The following is a 22,222-nucleotide window of genomic DNA, read 5'->3' as shown; positions in this document are numbered from 1 at the left end:
GGATCAGTCCAGAGGCCCATCTAGTCCAGCTTCTCATATCTCACAGTGGCCCACCAGATGCCAGCAGCAGGGTGGGGGCTATCCAGTGTTCTGCATTGAGTGCCACATGTATGATTATATGCCTCTGGGGCATAAGTCATGGGTGTGTCCTCGGTGCAAGGAGCTCCAGGCTCTCAGGGAACGCGTCCGCTCCCTTGAAGCCTTGGTGGCCGACCTGGAGAAGCGCAGGCAGCCAGAGGAGGACCGTGGGGAGACTTCTGGGGACGATCAGGCTTCGTCCCAACCTCAGGCGTGCAGCTCCTCGGCTGCCCAGGTGGGAAGTCTCGGGACTGGAGGACGTCATCCTGGAGAGGAGGGAAACAATCCCCTAGGGGGGATCCCTTCTCCAGGGGATGGGCCCGTATCCGAGCGCACTCGGGATACTCCTCGGCGGGAGGGGGGTCGGGGGCTTCTTGTAGTGGGGGATTCGATTATTAGAAACATAGAGAGGGGGGTTTGCGATGGATGTGAGGACCGCATGGTGACTTGCCTGCCTGGTGCGAAGGTTGCGGACATCACTTCTCGTCTAGACAGGCTGGTAGACAGTGCTGGGGGAGAGGTAGCGGCTGTGGTGCATGTCGGCACCAACGACGTGGGCAAGTGTAGCTGGGAGGTCCTGGAGGCCAAATTTAGGCTTTTAGGCAGGAAGCTGAAAGCCAGGACCTCAAAGGTAGCGTTCTCTGAAGTGCTACCTGTTCCACGTGCAGGGCCAGCTAGGCAGGCGGAGATCAGGGGTCTCAATGCGTGGATGAGACGGTGGTGTAGGGAGGAGGGGTTTAGATTCGTTAGGCACTGGGGAACGTTTTGGGACAAGCGGGGCCTGTACAAGAGGGACGGGCTCCATTTGAACCAGAATGGAACCAGACTGCTGGCACATAACATTAAAAAGGTGGCAGAGCAGCTTTTAAACTGATCCCTGGGGGAAGGCCGACAGGAGCCGAGGGGCATCCGGTTCGGGACTCCTCATCCCTATGGGATGAGGATGGGGAGGTTAGAGAACAACAAGACAAAGGCAGGGTAGGAGAAGAAATTGGGAAAGGTAGGGAGATGGGATGTGATAGACAGTTTGGCACAATGAGAGGATGCGGGGACAAAGGAGCGAATAAGCAGCCCATCCTGGGGCATTCCGTGTATAATTGCTTTTATGCGAATGCCCGAAGTCTACGAGCAAAGGTGGGAGAACTAGAATGTCTGGTGACAAGGGAAAATATTGACATAGTGGGCATAACGGAAACCTGGTGGAATGCGGAGAATCAGTGGGATACCGCAATCCCGGGCTATAAACTCTACAGGAGGGACAGGCAGGGGCGTGTTGGAGGTGGGGTGGCCCTTTATGTTAAGGAAGGGATAGAATCCAGCAAAGTAGAGATTGAAGGTGGGTCCGACTCCACCGTAGAATCTCTGTGGGTTAAATTACCAGGCTTGAGCAGCGATGTAATACTGGGGGTGTGCTATCGCCCTCCAGACCAGAAATCTGATGGGGACCTTGAAATGAGGAAACAGATCAGGGAGGTGACAAGGAAGGACAGGGTTGTAATCATGGGGGACTTCAATTATCCTCATATTGACTGGGTCAATTTGTGTTCTGGTCACGATAAGGAAACCGGATTTCTTGACGTGCTAAATGACTGTGGCTTAGATCAGCTAGTCACGGAGCCCACCAGAGGACAGGTGACTCTGGATTTAATTTTGTGCGGTACGCAGGACCTGGTTAGAGATGTAAACGTTACTGAGCCATTGGGGAACAGTGATCATGCTGCGATCCGTTTTGACGTGCACGTTGGGGGAGGAATACCAGGCAAATCTCTAACAAAAACCCTTGACTTCCGACGGGCGGACTTCCCTCAAATGAGGAGGCTGGTTAGAAGGAGGCTGAAAGGGAGGGTAAAAAGAGTCCAGTCTCTCCAGAGTGCATGGAGGCTGCTTAAAACAACAGTAATAGAGGCCCAGCAGAGGTGTATACCGCAAAGAAAGAAGGGTTCCACTAAATCCAGGAGAGTGCCCGCATGGCTAACCAGCCAAGTTAGAGAGGCTGTGAAGGGCAAGGAAGCTTCCTTCCGTAAATGGAAGTCTTGCCCTAATGAAGAGAATAAAAAGGAACATAAACTGTGGCAAAAGAAATGTAAGAAGGTGATAGGGGAGGCCAAGCGAGACTATGAGGAACGCATGGCCAGCAACATTAAGGGGAATAATAAAAGCTTCTTCAAATATGTTAGAAGCAGGAAACCCGCCAGAGAAGCGGTTGGCCCTCTGGATGGTGAGGGAGGGAAAGGGGAGATAAAAGGAGACTTAGAGATGGCAGAGAAATTAAATGAGTTCTTTGCATCTGTCTTCACGGCAGAAGACCTCGGGCAGATACCGCTGCCCGAACGGCCCCTTCTAACCGAGGAGTTAAGTCAGATAGAGGTTAAAAGAGAAGATGTTTCAGACCTCATTGATAAATTAAAGATCAATAAGTCACCGGGCCCTGATGGCATACACCCAAGGGTTATTAAGGAATTGAAGAATGAAGTTGCAGATCTCTTGACTAAGGTATGCAACTTGTCCCTCAAAACGGCCACGGTGCCAGAAGATTGGAGGATAGCAAATGTCACGCCTATTTTTAAAAAGGGAAAGAGGGGGGACCCGGGAAACTATAGGCCGGTCAGCCTAACATCTATACCGGGTAAGATGGTGGAATGCCTCATCAAAGATAGGATCTCAAAACACATAGACGAACAGGCCTTGCTGAGGGAGAGTCAGCATGGCTTCTGTAAGGGTAAGTCTTGCCTCACAAACCTTATAGAATTCTTTGAAAAGGTCAACAGGCATGTGGATGCGGGAGAACCCGTGGACATTATATATCTGGACTTTCAGAAGGCGTTTGACACGGTCCCTCACCAAAGGTTACTGAAAAAACTCCACAGTCAGGGAATTAGAGGACAGGTCCTCTCGTGGATTGAGAACTGGTTGGAGGCCAGGAAGCAGAGAGTGGGTGTCAATGGGCAATTTTCACAATGGAGAGAGGTGAAAAGCGGTGTGCCCCAAGGATCTGTCCTGGGACCGGTGCTTTTCAACCTCTTCATAAATGACCTGGAGACAGGGTTGAGCAGTGAAGTGGCTAAGTTTGCAGATGACACCAAACTTTTCCGAGTGGTAAAGACCAGAAGTGATTGTGAGGAGCTCCAGAAGGATCTCTCCAGACTGGCAGAATGGGCAGCAAAATGGCAGATGCGCTTCAATGTCAGTAAGTGTAAAGTCATGCACATTGGGGCAAAAAATCAAAACTTCACATATAGGCTGATGGGTTCTGAGCTGTCTGTGACAGATCAGGAGAGAGATCTTGGGGTGGTGGTGGACAGGTCGATGAAAGTGTCGACCCAATGTGCGGCAGCAGTGAAGAAGGCCAATTCTATGCTTGGGATCATTAGGAAGGGTATTGAGAACAAAACGGTTAGTATTATAATGCCGTTGTACAAATCTATGGTAAGGCCACACCTGGAGTATTGTGTCCAGTTCTGGTCGCCGCATCTCAAAAAAGACATAGTGGAAATGGAAAAGGTGCAAAAGAGAGCGACTAAGATGATTACGGGGCTGGGGCACCTTCCTTATGAGGAAAGGCTACGGCGTTTGGGCCTCTTCAGCCTAGAAAAGAGACGCTTGAGGGGGGACATGATTGAGACATACAAAATTATGCAGGGGATGGACAGAGTGCATAGGGAGATGCTCTTTACACTCTCACATAATACCAGAACCAGGGGACATCCACTAAAATTGAGTGTTGGGCGGGTTAGGACAGACAAAAGAAAATATTTCTTTACTCAGCGCGTGGTCGGTCTGTGGAACTCCTTGCCACAGGATGTGGTGCTGGCGTCTAGCCTAGACGCCTTTAAAAGGGGATTGGACGAGTTTCTGGAGGAAAAATCCATTATGGGGTACAAGCCATGATGTGTATGCGCAACCTCCTGATTTTAGGAATGGGTTAAGTCAGAATGCCAGATGTAGGGGAGAGCACCAGGATGAGGTCTCTTGTTATCTGGTGTGCTCCCTGGGGCATTTGGTGGGCCGCTGTGAGATACAGGAAGCTGGACTAGATGGGCCTATGGCCTGATCCAGTGGGGCTGTTCTTATGTTCTTATGTTCTTATGCCTCAGGGAGCACCCCTACATCCATTACACATTAACTGGATATTACAGGATAGCCTTTTACTGAAACTTCAAGGACTATATTGCAACAAATAAAAATTTTGAGGCATACTGACAGATCATCTAGAAAGGCCCTTGGTCACAGTAGAACCAAAGCATACAAAAACAGGGACACTTTTCACAGTATAACTGACCTTGTATGATTCATGATTTTCATACAGACTGTCATCCAAGTATGTAGATTTCTGTTGAGATGCACATCTTTGGGATTTATGTTATTTCTCTTAGATTTAAGTGTATCACAATTTATTGTAACACTGACTTACCCTACACACTACTCTCATTCCTTCTATATCTTCGGATGAAAGAATCTTTATCTGAGAAGTTCCTTTAAGGGCCTGTTCCGATTCAGACATACCTAAAAGTAAACAAACCATATTAAACACATTTAAGTTAAAAATACACACTACCTATGTCCCATAATCTCTGGTAACATCCAACACTGTTGAAATAACTTTTCAACACAAAACTAACATTTTTTAAAATAGGACTATCATCAGTCATAGTAGTATTTCATGCAGCAATAGTGTGGGGCTTTCAATACAATGGACAGAACTGGCAAAATGAAAAACTATTTTCTCAAGTTTTCATTGGCACAAACCTTATTTGCATTCCACTTGTAAAAAGGGGCCAATTTAAGTGATCCTTTGATGGTATTATTAGTCCATCATGCTGGCATTAGATCATAATTTCCATTTTGGACTTATTTTTTCTTATACAGAAATAAAATATTTGAAAGATTTCTCATACAGTGCTTCCCAAATTATGTGTGGGGGAAGGAAGCAACACAATCCCCAGGATCACCTACTGCCGGGGATAGGAGGGGGTATTTTCACTTACCTGCAGCCAATGCTGCAGTCCTGGGGGTCTGGGGAGCCCTCTGCAGGGTTCCTCTTGCCTGCAAAAGTCTTTAAAAAAATTAAAACGAGCACTTGCTGTTTCATTGTGAAAACTGGAAGTGCCCATTTTTTTCTTTTTTTAGACATTTGCAGGAAAGGGGAGCCCTGCAGAGGACTTCCTAGACCCCCCAGGACTGCAACACTGGCCGCAGGTAAGTGAAACACCCCCCAACCATCTTCGGTAGCAGCATGATCCTGGGGATCCCGTTGATGCTTTTGCTCCTCCTTGCCTCTTTAAGGACAAGTGCTTCCTTGGCTGGAGGATCGTGATCCATCAGTTTGGAAACCACTGCTAAGAACATCCCTGCTGGATCAGGCCATAGGCCCATCTAGACCAGCTTCCTGTATCTCACAGTGGCCCACCAAATGCCCCAGGGAGCACACAAGACAGCAAGAGACCTGCATCCTGGTGCCCTCCCTTGCATCTGGCATTCTGACATAGCCCACTTCTGGTCCCCCACCAAAGGCTACTGAGAAAACTCTAGAAAGCTCTACAGAGAAAGCTCTAGTAGACTGTGGTTGAAACTTTGAACTTGGTTCCCAGAAGTGACACATACCCAATGTTAGGTGCATTTTGAAGACCCAACAACTGTGTTGGAACTTCTAACTAGGAATTATTATTTAATACTTTTAACCATCTTATTTTCTAAAGAACTATCACTAAAAAGCTGCTCAACACACCAACTATTTGTTCCACCCAGACAGACTAAATCCATTATGAACGAAAACAGTTAATATAGCTCAATAGAATCTTAAAAAATGGGAAGTTGCACTAGGTATACAATTACCTAAGGGATGATCTGCATAATCTGGTCTTTGAATGTAACTTGGCACAGGCCTTGTTGGCATCTAAATAAAACACAATTGAAGTTAAGATGCGTTTATTTAAACATTTCTATTTCTAGCCTATCCAACCTGAACAATAATAGTTTAAAAACAAATGTCTTCATATGAAATATATAACATTTACAAAACCAGACAGGAGATGGTACAACTTTCACACCTAATGCTCCAGTTCATGGCTGCAACTTAACGTTCCAGGCAAGCAATAAGCAAAGAGCATCCGAAGACTGTAAACTTAGTTACCAGGTATACTAAGTGCACAATCCTAATGCAACTCGAGCTGGTGCAGGCCCCCTGCGCTGGCTCCTTAGTATCACAAACGTGCTGTATCTCCTTGCCCTGAGGTAACCTTCAGCCTGCAACTAACCTGTGCTGGATACAGTGCAGACCACTGCAGCCTGCCAGCACAGGTTAGAATTGGGCTGTAAAAAACTTAGTTTAAAAAAAAGCTCCTTCCAGACCATCTTCACAACAGTCTTGTTTATATTTATTGATCGGTTCCCACCATGATTAGACACTGCCTTAATGAAGGCATCACTCCAAATCATGATTAAAGGAAGTTAACTATGATTTGGCATGATAACAGGAATCAGAGACCATGATCTGAAGGTGTTAGTCACAGTTGCTACTAAATCTGGCCTGGCATAACAAAATATATGGACAACAAACTGTAGTTACAGCCATATTCCAGTATTAGGGTATTTGCATCCTGGTCAAATGTGTTCCAGTCACTGGCAATCCTGGACATTTGCATCTTTTGGGGGGAGGGAGAACCTGGTAATTTGCATCCCACTACAACTGGGCAATAAACCCCATGTTATACATCCTAAGCATCTTATCCCAGCCCTAGCCCTTTGCAATTTAAAAATAAAAAGTATATCTAATATAGATATACATATATGGAGGCAAAAATGTCCAGGATGCAAATGTCCAATACCAGGATGCATTTGACAGGGACACAGTTGTCCAGGATGCAATGGTCCTGTCACTCATTATCCCACCTCTAGAAGTCCCTGCCCACAAAAAGGGAGGGCTGAGTAGATGGAAGATGAAAGCAAACTGCACTAAATCAGCTGACTGAAAAGACAGAGAATGAAGGCAGACATACACATTTCTAAAACATGGCTTGCCTGCATATTTGGAAACTCAAATTTTGATTTTGATTCTAAAAACAATGTTTGATGCGAGCAAAAAAGGTTTAGTGCAATTTCTAAATCATCAAACCCCTTGGTAAATTCTTTCCCATTTATTTCCAGCAAAAAAAACAATACAACACTCTTGGAAAATCCACATTTGATAATACATTCTTTGTTCTTTTCATCAAATATATATCAGGGCTCTCCTGCAGGCCAGATCCAGCACCCTGCCTTTTCCCTCTCCCATGTGAATGGCATTTACCTTCTTCGGGGGAACATGCCTTCCCCACTACCAATCTCCCCCAAACTGCACTCCAGCCTGCCACTTCTGGGTTCTGTCGCCCCAGCAGCTACTGCGTCCAGATTTCCAGGCAGATGCAGACAGCTGGAGCACAGTTTGAAGGGTGATCAGCGTCGGGGAAGGAAGACTCCCCAGTGGAACAGTAAGTGCTGATGGCGTCGGGGACACCGTGCTTTCCCACCATGCTTGGAGACTGCTGATATATATTACAGCAGGTAATTCTTTTTTGCCAAGAGTTTCTTCAGATATTGAGGCCCCACTCTCCCTTACTTCAACAGGATGGAATCTCTCTACCAAATGTTGTTACCAGTTTCTACACATCAAGACAAAAGTCAAGTCCCTCACTCAGAGACAATATAGGATCATATGCTCAGTATTTTCCAGTTGAAAAACACTTATTGGCTGTGTGTGAAACTGAAGGCCCAATTCTAACCAACTTTCCAGCACTGATGTAGCCACAATGAAATCCAGAGGTAAAAGAACAAACATTTCCTTACCTTGAGGAGGCCCCCATGACAGTCCTCCCCCCCCCCCGATGCGTGCACGGTTGAACTGGCACTGGAGAATTGGATAGGATTCAATATAGCCTGGGGCCAGGGCTATAGCCTATTAAAACAAGAAATACCCAGCTAAGGTGGATTTGGCCCCCACTATCCTTTGTTCTTTTTCAGGAGTACTGTTTTATAGTCTTCTAATTTTATCTTGCAATTTGTTATCATTATTTGAAGTTTTCTGCTACATGCTACCCAAGAAGATGTGGCAATCAAGATGGGTAGGATCTGTGCAGATCCAGAGGCATCTTGCAAAATATATTTACACAATCAATTTCTGCAGCTGGAATGCAGAATGGCACAATCACAATGGAATTTCTTTGCTGTGGTTGGGCTGCTGGAAGAACTTAAAAATGAGACATCATTTCAATTATTTCAGTTACTTACAAGTGGATAATGCGGCCTCAGTTTACCAGTATAACGATATCCAGCCCAGGGATCTGTGTTAATGTCACCATCTACAGTCCAGGCAGAAACTTCTCGCTTAGCTTTTTCATCCTCTGAAAAGCAAAAGAATGTGACACCCAACTCATCTACACCAAAAAGCAGAATACTCTCTGTGAGAAAGAATTTGAAAAAAATACAATTCTATAAGAGTACGTGTACACATGCAAGAGACAGTGAGAGTGAACATGCATGTTTTCCTCTCTCCTTTAGAAGACAAAGGGTGCTAGGCTTTTCACCTTTTTTAAGAATTTAAAAAAGAGTTTCCTTGTGCTACCCTACACACTGTTTCTTATGCTAACCCTGCTCCCCAAATATTTAGAAACAGTTCTGATGCACTGCAGGAGAGAGGCTATTTAAGTCAGATGCCCACAATTCTGAATAAGAGTCACTTTCCACTGAAACCAAACAGAACCATTTTGGAGAGGGTACTGGGACATCAAACTTGCAACTGGACAGTACCATCACTACAGGTTGAGGCTCAGATGTGAGTGAATGCTCTCTACACAAAAATATTCCTTGAATCCAAGAAAAATTAGCATTTTGAAGACTGGGGCCAGGCTAGAACATCTCCCCTAACATCTAGGTTTCTACTCAAAGAGGATCACATTGTCACATATAGATACATATCTATAGTCTAAAGTGGTACAGCCAAGACCCAGGTTTATCATCTCAAGAACTAAGGCAGAACTATAGATTTGGACTGCAACAGCCTAGTGTAGCGGTTTTCAATCAGTATGCTGAGAGGCTGCCTCAGGTGTGCCGCGGGGCCAGAGGAGTAGGCAGCAGCTGTGCACACGTGGGAGAGAAACAGTCGCTTAGAGCCTTGTGCGGTAGCAGAAGAAAAAGGAGCAGACTGTGAAGGGGCTTCAAAGCTCCTGCTGTTGCTCATGTCTGCCCCGCATGCACTGATTGGACAGCCAGAAATGCCTGGAGGAACTCTTGGAAGAGCAGCACTCCAGGCGGGCAGGCAGGAACTGTGAAGGGAGTGAGAGTGAAGCAAGCCAGAAGGCAGGAGGCAGGTACAGAGCAAGTGAGCTCCAAAGTGATCTACCCTGCATTGCTTCCACTGACGAGGCACTTTTGGGCTTTTTCAGTCAGGATGTTGGGTTGCAATCCTATCAACACTTATCAAGGAGTAAGTCCCATTGACTATAATGAGACTTACTTCTGAGTAGACATGCAGAGGTTTGGGCTCTTGTTTACACTCTTTTTCTCGAATACATGAGCAGGCCATTCCCACACACACATTCCCCCCAATTTCATAATTGCAGTTAACACCTCTTACTGCCCCTCCCCTTGCTCCTCCACCTTCTAAAGTCCAGAACCAGTTGCCTCACATTCTCTCACTTCCTCCCTCTCCAGTTGGATCCTACACTTATTTCAGTCACATCTCCTCACTGCCCCTCACCATGCATTTCTCCAGTATGTGCTCAGTCTGACCTCTCTTTGCCAATACTTTCTGGCACTTCTGATAACAATTTGATCACCCTACTTCAAAACATTATTCCTCCTTTCCAGAAACTATATACATTTCCCTCTCCAAGCTTCTTGTGAATTTCTTTAATTGTCATGTAATGATATAATTGCATTAGTTATTATTATTATTATTATTATTATTATTATTAATACATATACATAATATTATTATGTAAATAATAGTATTTACATACTGCTTTATATCAATAGTTATATCAATTAAATTAATTGTAACATAATAAATTCAATGTAATTAAAAACTAGTAGTGTACCTTGACAACTTTAGTGCCTTGTCAGTGTGCTGTGAGCTGAAAAGGTTTGAAAATGGCTGGCCTAATACAATGAAACCCATTTTCACAAAGGCCTGAGGTTACTATCAATACATTTAAATGTCAAGTCGAACAAGAGAAACCATCTGCTTACTTGCTTTCTTGTGTAGCAGCTTGTGAGTAGCCCAGCTTCCCTTAAAACATTCCTAAATAAAGAAAAAGAAAGATAAAAAGTTAATAACATCTTGAAAAGGCTGTTTTTATGTGGTTAATGCAAATCTGCTCGTTTGAAATATGTCCTGTAAGGGGGACAGTAGGTACAGGTTTTCTTCAAACTATAACTTACTTCAGTTCAAACTGAAGATTGTACTGCCTTCAAATTAGCACTGTTGTCAGAAAGGGGAATAAAACCCAGCTTCACTTAAAATGCGCTGGCACTGAGGGAACACACACAAGTTTTTGGAAGCTTAATTTTAATCTTTGGTCAGGAGTCTTGGGGGCCACCTTAAGACAGGTGTGACAAGTTTTTTATCCAGACATTTTCTCTTCTGTCATTAGTCATCAGATTTAATTAAGTGAATCATAACACTTGAATCTGGGCTGAAGTGCAGCCCAATCCTGTAACTGCCCAATACACTTGAAGCCAACAGAGCTATACTTCCAAGAAAAGGTATTAGGAATCAAGGTGCAAGACTGCCAAAGACTTTTCTTCCTTCTTCAATCATCCTCAAAAACAGCAAACGTGTACAGTACTTGCCTGTGAATCCACATAGCCATCTTTGCATGGGACTCTAAAATCAGTTACTTAAGTTCTCTTTCCATATTTTTGTCACACTCATGCCTCACCTACTATAAAAACATTATACTGTAGTTTATGTCCCACTGCATTATCTAGATCAGTGATTTTCAACCACTATGCCATGGCACATTGGTGTGCCACAAGCAAATCCAGAGGTGTGCCATGGGAGTTTGGGGTAAGGTCCTTTATTCGTAGGGCCATTAGGGGATGTGAGTCCCCCAACACAGCATGGTGTGCCTTGTCAATTATAAAATATTGATGGTGTGCCTTGACAATTTTAGCACCTTATCAGTGTGTCGTGAGATGAAAAAGGTTGAAAATCACTAATCTAGATGCTTTGTTTCAGGTAGAGCAATTCCTTGCATCTATTGCCCACGAAAGTCCACATCAGAAAATATCCTTTAAAGTGTTTCTGTATCTACCTGGAGACTATGTCTCTTACCTACTAAAAGAGAAAACTTCCAATTACGAACACTATGTGAAGAGTTGGAATATGGCTTTAATGGCATTGTTCACTTAAACCTAATTCCTAAACACATCAAATGGATTCTGCCATCTTCAGCATATGACATGTTTCCATATCAAGATACAATCAACATCACTCATTAATGGACTGATACCAGTTCTCCAACAACCAGAAGTGTGCATGCTCTAGAAAAAGCATCACTAGACAGTTTCTCATTGCTCCGCTTAGAAACTAATACCAACTAAAAATATCTATGCGTGGTTTTTATGGTTTGTGCCTTAGATGCAAGCCAAAAAAACCACACATGGATATTTTTAGAATTCCATCTATTTGCTTTAAGAGGATCACTTAACTTTCTACCACAGCTTTCAGTTCTCTACTTTAGGTCCAACTATAATCTTCAAACTGGCAAGAAATTTATTCTTCTTATTTGGAATCATCAGAAAAACTTGCACTTCAACAAGGCAATATTCTGAAATATTATTTAAATATTCTGAATTCTAATACCCCAAAAACACTACTATAAACTCTGATTTAGAGTGAATAATGTGAATAAAATGTTACCAGAATACCAAGCACTATGTGAAACAGCGTCGAAGGAGACATTGTTACGATGTGGTAGGAAACTGCTGCTGGTCCTGTGTTACCCAGAATGGAGTGCTGCCATTGGTTGTAACAGCTCTCAATCACAACACCATAACAAATCAGCACTATAGGGAGTAGCATCATGGGAGACATTATTGTACCCTCTCTTTTCAGAATGTATATACAGCATTTTCGAACACAGTCTTTGTTCAGCTGAAGGCAATGAGGCCAATAGGTAGATTGTAAAATGGAACCAAGTCTTTAAGCTCTAAAATCACTAAAAGGTCATCTCTACGCATCATTTCAGGTAAGTGGTCATCAAGAGTATAGACCCACAGGTCAATGTGGAGCCAATGAAATATTACCTGGCTCTATTAAATTTTAGTCAGGATAAGGTTAAGAAACAGCTTACAATTTCACCTATAATACGTTTCTATGTATATTTCAGCATATTTTAGAATAATATTTAGTATATTATTGTTATCGTCTGTCTATTCTGAAAAGATCAAAGATTCTGGTCAAACTTGGACAACAGTTTGAGGACACATGATACCAGTAAGGCTATTAAGGCACATGTAGTAAGGTTAAGTTGTTTTCAGTATCTGGATGGCATTTCTATATAAGCCACTCTGAGATTCCCAAAAGCATAAAGGAGGACTGGGAAAAACTGCAATCAATAAAACAAATCTTTCTCTGGAAAGTTCTCTCTTGAACTTTCAGGAAGCACATTTGTTTCTCAGCAGTGATCTCATTGACAATTTCATATTATCTGAACACATGTGCTTTATACATGTAAAGTCAGAGCACCCATGATGGTGGCTGAATTTTTGCAGCCTCTGCAAATGGCTTGAGACCCAAATAGCCCCTAACAATACTGAACTTGCCCATTCCTGCTCTTGATCACAGTGTGCCACAAGCAGACAAGAGGCCCATGCAATCTACCTCCTCAAAGAAATGCCTGCGTAATATGTCTTATACACTTCACTACATTTTTCCTAACCCTATTAAGGGAGGAAAGATTAATGTACTTGATAAAGAATTGTTTTATTAGATAAGTAAGATGGATTCCTGTAACCAAACCGCTGCACAATGTGTCACAAATTTGATACTGCTTTGTTAAAACTCCCAAAAGTTTTGGGTGATCCAGAAACACGAACTGCAATTCCAGGTCACATCATTTGCCTTTTAAAACATGGTTCTACAATTGTAATGATATCAGAACATGTCCAATTCCAAGATCTAATTGTCTCATACATTTAAATATCTAGAAATTAAGAAACTAGTATTTACCTCCAAGATAAGAATTTATAACTAAAATATACCTCCTGGACACATGGATAGTTCACCAAAGTTATAAGGCACAAGGCACAATAATCTGAAAAGAGATTTCACAAACCTTTTATCTTCAAACTTTTTTATTAATGGAAGTGGCATATTCTTGGAGCTTGTGGGACTGAACCAATTTTTCAGTGTTCTGCACTTCAGAAGTAAATTGTTACTACAGTAACAATAATACCTAATTTGTAAAAGCCACTCATAAGGAAGCATCTGCAGATTTTTAACTGGTTCGCTTACATTCTTTCCAAGACATTTTGCTTCAAGGGACTAAATTTTGTGTAACCAGGGAGCTAGTTGTGTCACTTACAAAACAGCAACTCCATACTGCGCATTATAAATAACTCTATGAAATCAAGCATAGGACACCTAACACCATATTATGTTTAAGCTAATTATCAAGCTTAAATATACCAGAGAGGTTCTGTTCAGTTGGTTCTAAAGAGATGACAATTTTGAACATAGATAAACATTATAGGAGATTCTATCTAGAAAACTTATACCCTATCCTTCCTAGAGATATGAAAGTCTGGGGGGGCAGGGGGGAAAGGAAAAATGTTGTTTCCCCGCCACCACAACTTTCAATTTTTCAGGAACATGAAAGTAACTCTGAAAAAAAAAAATTTTTGAATGAAACAATAAAGATTGTTTTATTGTTTTAGACCAGGGGTGCCCAAACCCCGGCCCTGGGGCCACCTGCGGCCCTCAAGCACTCCCAATCCGGTCCGCGGGGAGCCCCCAATCTCCAATGAGCCTCTGGCCCTCCGCTGGCCCAATGCAACTGGTCTCCGTGTGACAGCCAACTGTTCGACTTCTCATGTGAGCTGTGGAATAAGGGCTACCTCCACTGCTTGTTGTTTCACATCTGTGATGCAGCAGTGGCAGAAAAGGAACGGCTGGCCTTGCTTTGTGCAAGGTCTTTTATAAGCTTTGAGTTATTGCAAGACCTTCATTCATTCATATAAGTTCCAACTCTAATATATTCATTTATGTACATTTATTCAAATTTGAAATGTAAATTAATTCTTTTTTCCCCAGCCCCCAACACAGTGTCAGAGAGATGATGTGGCCCTCCTGCCAAAGTTTGGACACCCCTGTTTTAGACCCTCAAAATGCCAGGAATTGTGTAGTATGAAGATTTGTATGTAAGATAGGCTGAGGAAGTGGAGAATTATAATTACAGTGCACACTAGACAAAATGCAACATTCAACAACAAGATACATATCTGCACTTATAGGATGCTGCCATCTTCATGAGAGGAGCACACAAGTTATTTGTTGTTTGCGGATGGCTGTTTGCATTCTTCTGGTGATTTCTGTTCTACTTTGAAGAGCTCAGTTCTCCTTTCCTTTTGACTTGGATACAGTCAAACTTTTCACCTATCCTTTCAAATGACTGTGACAAAGGCATACACATTGTGACACAAACAACTTATTGCCCTTCTTGTGGGGGATTAAAAAGGTCAGAAAAAGGAGTGGCAAAAACTGCTTGAGATTGCGGTATCAAAGCTACGAGGAACAAATCTGAAAGTTTAGGTGAAAACTAAATTCTTACAAAAGGTGACATTAAGGTGCAGTGGTTTGTAGCTCACTTGTAGGTATATTCACAGCTATGCATGCAAGCACAAAACAAAGGCTTCTATATTTTTAAATTTAATGTATATGTCAAATAATACAATTTTATATGCAGAGTTATAAATTTTGTGCTACTAAAGCAGTAAAATATATTTAGGCTTGATATGAAAATTACTGCATATATTGCAACTTTGTGTTTCCGTGGCTTCAAAATTTCCAGAAATCTTACACCTTTAGCCCTTCCACCCTTGCAGGAGTTCAAGACATAGCAAATACTATTGCTTACCTCTAGGGCAGTGGTATTCAAACTGCGGCGTCACGACGCCCCAGCCTGAGAGTACTGGTCCCTTTCCCCTTAAGGAGCTGGGGGCAGCCAGGAGGCAGAGAGGAGGCAGCGGCGCGATCCTCAGGATTGCGCCACTCAGGGGGGCTGCAGGGGCTTGGTGCACTTGCCCAAGCCACCTGCAGCCCCCCCCCCGGGGCGCGGGCAGCCTTGCGCAACCTTCGGCAGGGCTCCCCGGGTCAGGGAAGGTGACAGTGGAGCGATCGCGCCTGCTCCGCTAAACCGGAAGCGGTGCACGACTGCTCCACGTTCCCTTTTGCTCCACGTTCCCTCCACGGCTGCAGGGGCTGGGGTGAAACCTCCAGTCCCTGCAGCAGCCGTCCCTGTCTGTGAGGAGCCGGGTGTGAGCGCCTGCAGGGTTCCTCAGGTCAGGGAAAGTGAGAGTGGGGCGATCACACTCCGCTTTCTGTTTTGCAGAGGTGGAGTGTAATCGCCCCACTCTGAGGTGGGGGGGGCTACAGGGGGCTTGGGCAAGTGCACCAAGCCCCTGCAGCCCCTCTGAGCGGCGTAATCCTGGGGATCGCGCCGCTGCCTCCCTGAGACTCCTTGAGACTCCCCCCCCCCGCCCTGGAAAGATTTACTGCAGAATTCAAACTCCCTTTGAGTTTGAAAACCGCAGCTCTAGGGTTTGGAACCAAAAGGTACAGCTCTTTACTCCCCCCAATGTATGAACAGAAACTGTTTTGTTCCTAATGCGCATGAAGTGTCAGAACTCAAACCTCACTGGCAACTGGACTTGCTAACTTTATAGAAATTTTATATGGGAAGTTGTGGCTACCCAAGGCATGAAGAACAGGTAACATACCCCACACATGGTCAGAGTTGTTCTTTGAGATAATTGCACATGTTTCAGGATTGGATGCAGTGGCACCAAAAAAATTAAAACAAATTTCAGGACTGAGGCTTGTCTGAGACTGAAACCCTAAAACCCAGTATGCACAAACTATTAATGACACAAAACCAGAACCCCCTAGAACAGTGGTTATCAAACTTTTCAGGAGATTTACTCCTGAGTAAGGCTTTGCGGGGGAGAGGCAAGGGCAGTAACACAATCCCCAGGATTGCATCGCTAAGTGGGGCACTTTTACTCATGTAGGGATGCATCAAGCTCCAGTAGGTGCAGGGAGGCTTGCACAGCCCTTCACAGAGCTCCCCAAGGCTTGGAATGTTGAGATAAAAGCTAGCACAAACCACCTCCTGGTTGCATTTGCAACCCAGAAGTGGTTGCAGTCTTTGAAGGGACAGGGAAACCTTTACACAAACCAGTGGATTGTGACCCACAAGTTTGAGTACCACTTGCCCTAGAAAGTCCCATGAAAGCCACTTCATAATAAACTAAAGCAGTGTTCTTCAACCTTGGGGTCAGAAGCCGGATGGGGTCACAAAGCCAGCCTCAGTTGTGGGGTTGCAGCAACTTACAGGAATGAAAAAGGTGGAAGGCCACTGAACTAGAGTACCACCAGGTAAAAGGGAAGGCATTTGGTATGCCCCTTCAGGTACCAGGAGATTATGTCCCAGTCCTGCTTAGGATCTTAGCAACTGTGCTAAAACAGCTTTCTCTAGTGCCAGGCTTCATGGTAACTTTTTTTGCTCTCTTTAATAAGAATTTTTAGTTACAGTGAACAGTGCTGGAAGAGCAGAACGAGTGTGGGGAGTGGGCAGATTGGGTCCCAGGAGGGGGTGAGTCTAACAGTGGGATCCCCAATCTCATACTTTATTGGGGTTGTGGCACAGACAAGATTGAACATAACTGAACTAAACCATCTCTAGAGCACCAAAACAATTACTTGTAGACAGATTGGAAAAACACGGCCATGTGCCCAACCCTTTTCTCTCTGACAAATACCCTTTGAATCTTGATGACAGAGCTAAAAAACAAATAGATAACACCGCTGTTGCGCTTGGAAACAGAGGAGAGAGACACAAAAGGAGAACCACTTCAGCATTTCCAGGGCCTGCTTGTAGCAGCAGCAATAGTTATAATAAATATCTTGCCCCAGGGTAGAAAGGTTTCATCTTTCTGTGCCACAAGAAGCTCTTTTTCACCTCGCCACTACAACATAAGAACGAAAGAAGAACCCTGCTGATCAGGCCCAGGGCCCATCTAGTCCAGCTTCCTGTATCTCACAGCAGCCCACAAGATACCTGCATCTCACTGACACCCCTCCAACAAAACCAAACTGCACTTGGGTTTAACTTGGGCCACTTTTACAACAGAACACAAGTGACCAATTTTAACACATGAAACCTACTGAACACACCTTCCCTCCCTTGCCAGTCTGGGGTAGGCAAAAAAAACTGTCATCCACGGCCAATTCAGATAACAGAAAAAAATTCCCACCTGGCCCTCATAATGAGCAACCAGTTAATCTCAGACTGTACATACCCATCATGGCTTGTAACCTGTAATGAAGTTTTCCTCCAGAAATCTGTCCAATTCCCTTTTAAAGGCATCTAGGCTGGATACCATCACCACATCCTGTGGCAAGGAGTTCCACAAGCTAATTACAACAGGAAGACTGTCTTGAGCCTGGGAAACTCATAGCGGGGAGGGGGAAGTGTGGCTTTTTAGCAACCCTCAAGGGCCGCACAGAACAGGCAATGGAGGTGATGTGGAGAGGGAGGTTGCCTGCCCACCCTACCCTGCCACCAAAAGGGCTACTACTACACTACGCCTTGGCCAGGGTGACCAGATATCATAAGAGCAAAAGAGAACAAGACATGCCAAAGTGTAGGATATTCAAGAAAAATGTAGGACATGACAAAATAAAACTAAAAGCACTCATTTATGGATTTCATGGGGTTAATTTAACCACTATATTACTTATTATTACATTTAAAATTAAGTTACATATAATTTACTAATTACAAGAAGACTATGTGTTGCACGTAGGGGTCACTCACAGGGAAAATGAGGACATTAAAGTTTTTCCCCAGGGCACCAGGCTAAAAGAGAGGACATGAAGCCTAGTCACCCTGATCCCACCACCAAAAGGACTACTGTTATAGGGTGCCTTGGCAAACTAACTGGGGGGTTAGGAGTCAATCCTCTCCAGAGAGTGCCTGAGTCGGGAGCAGGGGCCCAATTCTCTATGGGGAGCAACGGCCCAATCCTATTCAACTTTGCAGCACTGATGCAATAGCAATGCAGCCCTGAGGTTTACCTTGTGGAAGCTTCAGTGGCTGACCCCCACCATCACTAGCATGGCTGCATCAGTGCTGGAAAGCTGGATAGGATTGGGTCCTAAGAGCCCAATTCTATGCCTGCCTACTCAGAAGTAAGGCTCAATACAGTCAATGGGGCCAAGTCTCAGGAAAGTGTGGATGAGATTGTAGCCTCAGAGTCCAATCCTATGCATGTCTATTCAGAAGAAAGTCCCATTATAGTGAATGGGGCTTACTCCCAGGAAAGTGTGGAGAGTGCTGTAGCCTCAGAGCCCAATCCTATGCATTGCCATTATAGTGAATGGGGCTTACTCCCAGGTAAGTGTGGATAGGACTGCACATTGAGAGCCCAATCGTATGCATGTCTACTCAGAAGTAAGCCCCATGATAGTGAATGGGGCTTCCTCTCAGGAAGGTGTGGATGGGACTGCAGCCTCAGAGCCCCATCCTAGGCTGGTCTACTCCGAAGTAAGCCCCATGATAGTGAGTGGGGCTTGCTCCCAGGAAAGTGTGGAGAGGACCGCAGCCTCTGGACTCAGCGGCACACGAGGCCGCAGGAGGGCAGGCCCGGCCCGGCCCGGCCCGCGCTCCCCACCCGCGAGCCCTGAGCCACACCTGCCCGGGGCGCCCGGGAGGGCGGCTGCGGTGGGGCCAGGCCGGCTGAGGAGACGGGGCGAGGCCGCACTGACCTGCGAGCAGAAGTAGGAGCCCTGGATGCCCAGCTTGAGGCAGGTGGGGCACTGCAGCTTGGCCTCGCTGCTGCAGCCCGCCGTCTCGCACACGCGCGGCTCCACCACCGCCGCCATGCTGCCGTCGCCCAGCCGGCAGGGGGAGGGGAGGGGAGAGGCGGGGCTCCGCGCCTGGAGGTTCCCTCGCTGGGCGGGGACGAGCTCAGGCCTGGCCGGCCTGCCCGCCTGGAGCCTCTCTGCACTCGGTGGGGCGCCGCAGCAGGAGAGCCCGGCCTGTGCCTGGCTACTGAGAAGTAAGCCCCGTGATGGTCAGTGGGCTTACTCCCAGGAAAGTGTGGACAGGATGGTAGAGCCCCAGCCATTGACTGTCTACTCAGAAGTAAGCCCATGATAGTCAGTGGGGCTTACTCCCAGGAAAGTGTGGACAGGATGGTAGAGTTCCAGCCCATGCCTGTCTACTCAGAAGTAAGCCCCGTGAAAGTAAGTCCCAGGAAAGTGTGGACAGGATGGCAGCCTCAAAGCCCATCCTAGGCTTGTCAACTCAGAAGTAAGCCCATGATAGTCAATGGGGCTTACTCCCATGAAAATGTGGGTAGGAATGTAGAGTCCCAGCCTATGCCTGTCTACTCAGAAGTAAGCCCCATGATAGTCAGTGGGCTTACTCCTAGGAAAGTGTGGACAGGATGGCATCCTAGAGCCCCGGCCTATGCTTGTCTAGTCAGAAGCAGAAGTAAGTCCCTTTATAGTCAGTGGGACTTACTCCCAGGAAAGTGTGGCTAGGATAGTAGAGCCCCAGCCTATGCCTGTCTAGTCAGAAGCAAGTCCCATTGTGTTTAGTGGGGCTTACTCCCAGGAATGTGTGTATAGGATTGCACAATCCTATGCACACTTACCTGGGAGCAAGTCACACTGAATGCAAGGGGGCTAACTTCTGAGTAAACATGCATAGGATTGTGCCCTAAGGGGGAGTCTGGAGTCAGCTCTGCAGTTAGAGCCTAAAAAGCAAAGCTAGCTAGTTAGCAAAGCTTCCAAGTCAGGGCACATTGCCTACATGTCTCTGCATGCCCCTTTCTCAACATAGCTCTCTCACAGCCCAATCCTATGCATGTCTACTCAGAAGTAAGTCTCATTAGGGTCAATTGGGCTTATTCCCAGGAAAGTGTGGATAGGACTGGGCTATCAGAGCACAATCCTATGTATGTCTTACTTCTCTGTAGAGTAGCCTCATTGAGTTACATGGGACTTACTCCCATATAAGTGTGTATAGGGGTAAATGGGGTAGTCTAGTCCAGTGGTTCCCAACCTGGGGTACTTGCCAGGACCTTTAGGGGTACATGAAAAAGAATTGAATAACGGTGGAAAAGGGCAGGTATGTATTTTAATGCCTTGCAGGGCTGCAAAAGCCCCACTGAGTACTAATTTCTTATCATCAATACGTGCATTATCAGGTGTGAATCAGTCACTGGAAACATAAATTTGAAATAACAGCAACTGTATTAGTTACAAATTTTGCTAATATGAGGGGTACAATTTGTGGAAATTGGCTGTCAAGGGGTACACAAGTAAAAACCGTTGGGAGCCACTGCTCTAGTCTTATTAGCCCATAGCAACAAAAGCAACACAGAACCTTGTGGTCCCTCAGAGCCCAACATTACAGAACACTGTAAGATCACTTCATTGCGTCTGATGAAATAGACCAAGGGGGTCAAACTCATTTCATACAGTGAGCTGAATAGCATTCATTATGCTTCCTGATAGCCAGAAGTGATGCCTTTAAGCAGGAAGTGATGCAGGTCTCGACCAATATGAACCTTTTCTCAGATAAGACTCTGACAAATGACAGAAGAGAAAATACATACCTGTAAATCTTGATCATATTTTCAAGATATGGGAGAGCCCAATTATGCAGGTTGCCTTATCATGCAACTTATTATGCAAATTATCATACCTGATCATGCAATGTATCATGCAGCAGTGACACTTCAGCACAGGTCAGCAGCTGAGTGCGGCTGATGGTGGTCCTGGGAGAGCCTGAGGATCAGATAAGGAGCTTCTGAGGATCGATTTTGTTTGACACCCCTGAAATAGACTGTGGTTCTCAAAAGCTTGGGCTACAAACAATGTTTTGCAACACAATCTTATATGTGTTTACTCAGAAAAGTCCCATCTTATTCAGCAGCACTTACTCCCAGGTAAGTGTGTTTAGGAGGGCAACCTTAGTCTTAAAGGGGCCACAAGACTCAAGTAGTAGTTTTCTACTTCTAGATTGCAGGTATATGGGGCCTATGTGGGAATTGCGTACCCAGACCTGATCTTCTGACATTAGTAGCTAGTGTGAGATGTGGAAAATGTATAGCTTATGAATGAGTGGATTTATATCCTCTTCAGCCTAGAAAAGAGACGCCTGAGGGGGGACATGATTGAGACATACAAAATTATGCAGGGGATGGACAGAGTGGATAGGGAGATGCTCTTTACACTCTCACATAATACCAGAACCAGGGGACATCCACTAAAATTGAGTGTTGGGCGGGTTAGGACAGACAAAAGAAAATATTTCTTTAGTCAGCGTGTGGTCGGTCTGTGGAACTCCTTGCCACAGGATGTGGTACTGGCGTCTAGCCTAGACGCCTTTAAAAGGGGATTGGACAAGTTTCTGGAGGAAAAATCCATTACGGGGTACAAGCCATGATGTGTATGTGCAACCTCCTGATTTTAGAAATGGGTTATGTCAGAATGCCAGATGCAAGGGAGGGCACCAGGATGAGGTCTCTTGTTATCTGGTGCGCTCCCTGGGGCATTTAGTGGGCCGCTGTGAGATACAGGAAGCTGGACTAGATGGGCCTATGGCCTGATCCAGTGGGGCTGTTCTTATGTTCTTGTATCATTCCAGTTGTTCTTCAGGTGCTGTCAGTGAGACAAAAAGGAGAGAGGATCAAAGAAATTAGATTGGAAAAGGGAAAAACAAGAGATGTCACCTGTGTATAAGTTTGATGTTTCAGGAAAGAATTGTGTGTAATTTATGAATTAAAAACAACATTTTGAACATGATAATTCTAAATCCAAAGACATTAATACATAAGGGTCTTTCACCTAGTCACTGGTGTAACATTATTTAAA

The 22,222-nt window shown here is 45.0% G+C and overlaps 1 protein-coding gene across 1 annotated transcript in view; it reads right to left on the bottom strand.

Moving 5' to 3' along the window:
- The window catches only part of METAP1 (methionyl aminopeptidase 1), a 29,813-nt gene extending 10,582 nt beyond the window's left edge, over positions 1–19,231 (bottom strand). Inside the window, exons 1-5 of the mRNA XM_066632676.1 lie at positions 19,103–19,231; positions 10,300–10,351; positions 8,341–8,453; positions 5,911–5,971; positions 4,490–4,581 (exon numbers count right to left, since the gene is read on the bottom strand). Coding sequence (XP_066488773.1) covers positions 4,490–4,581; positions 5,911–5,971; positions 8,341–8,453; positions 10,300–10,351; positions 19,103–19,219 — 435 coding nt within the window. The 5' untranslated portion in view covers positions 19,220–19,231. The remainder of the gene's footprint in view (positions 1–4,489; positions 4,582–5,910; positions 5,972–8,340; positions 8,454–10,299; positions 10,352–19,102) is intronic.
- Positions 19,232–22,222: the final 2,991 nt, after the last annotated feature.

Source organism: Tiliqua scincoides, chromosome 6 (genome assembly GCF_035046505.1).
Source record: "Tiliqua scincoides isolate rTilSci1 chromosome 6, rTilSci1.hap2, whole genome shotgun sequence".
Classification (NCBI taxonomy): Eukaryota; Metazoa; Chordata; class Lepidosauria; order Squamata; family Scincidae; genus Tiliqua; species Tiliqua scincoides.
This window is presented reverse-complemented; position numbering and strand designations above follow the sequence as displayed.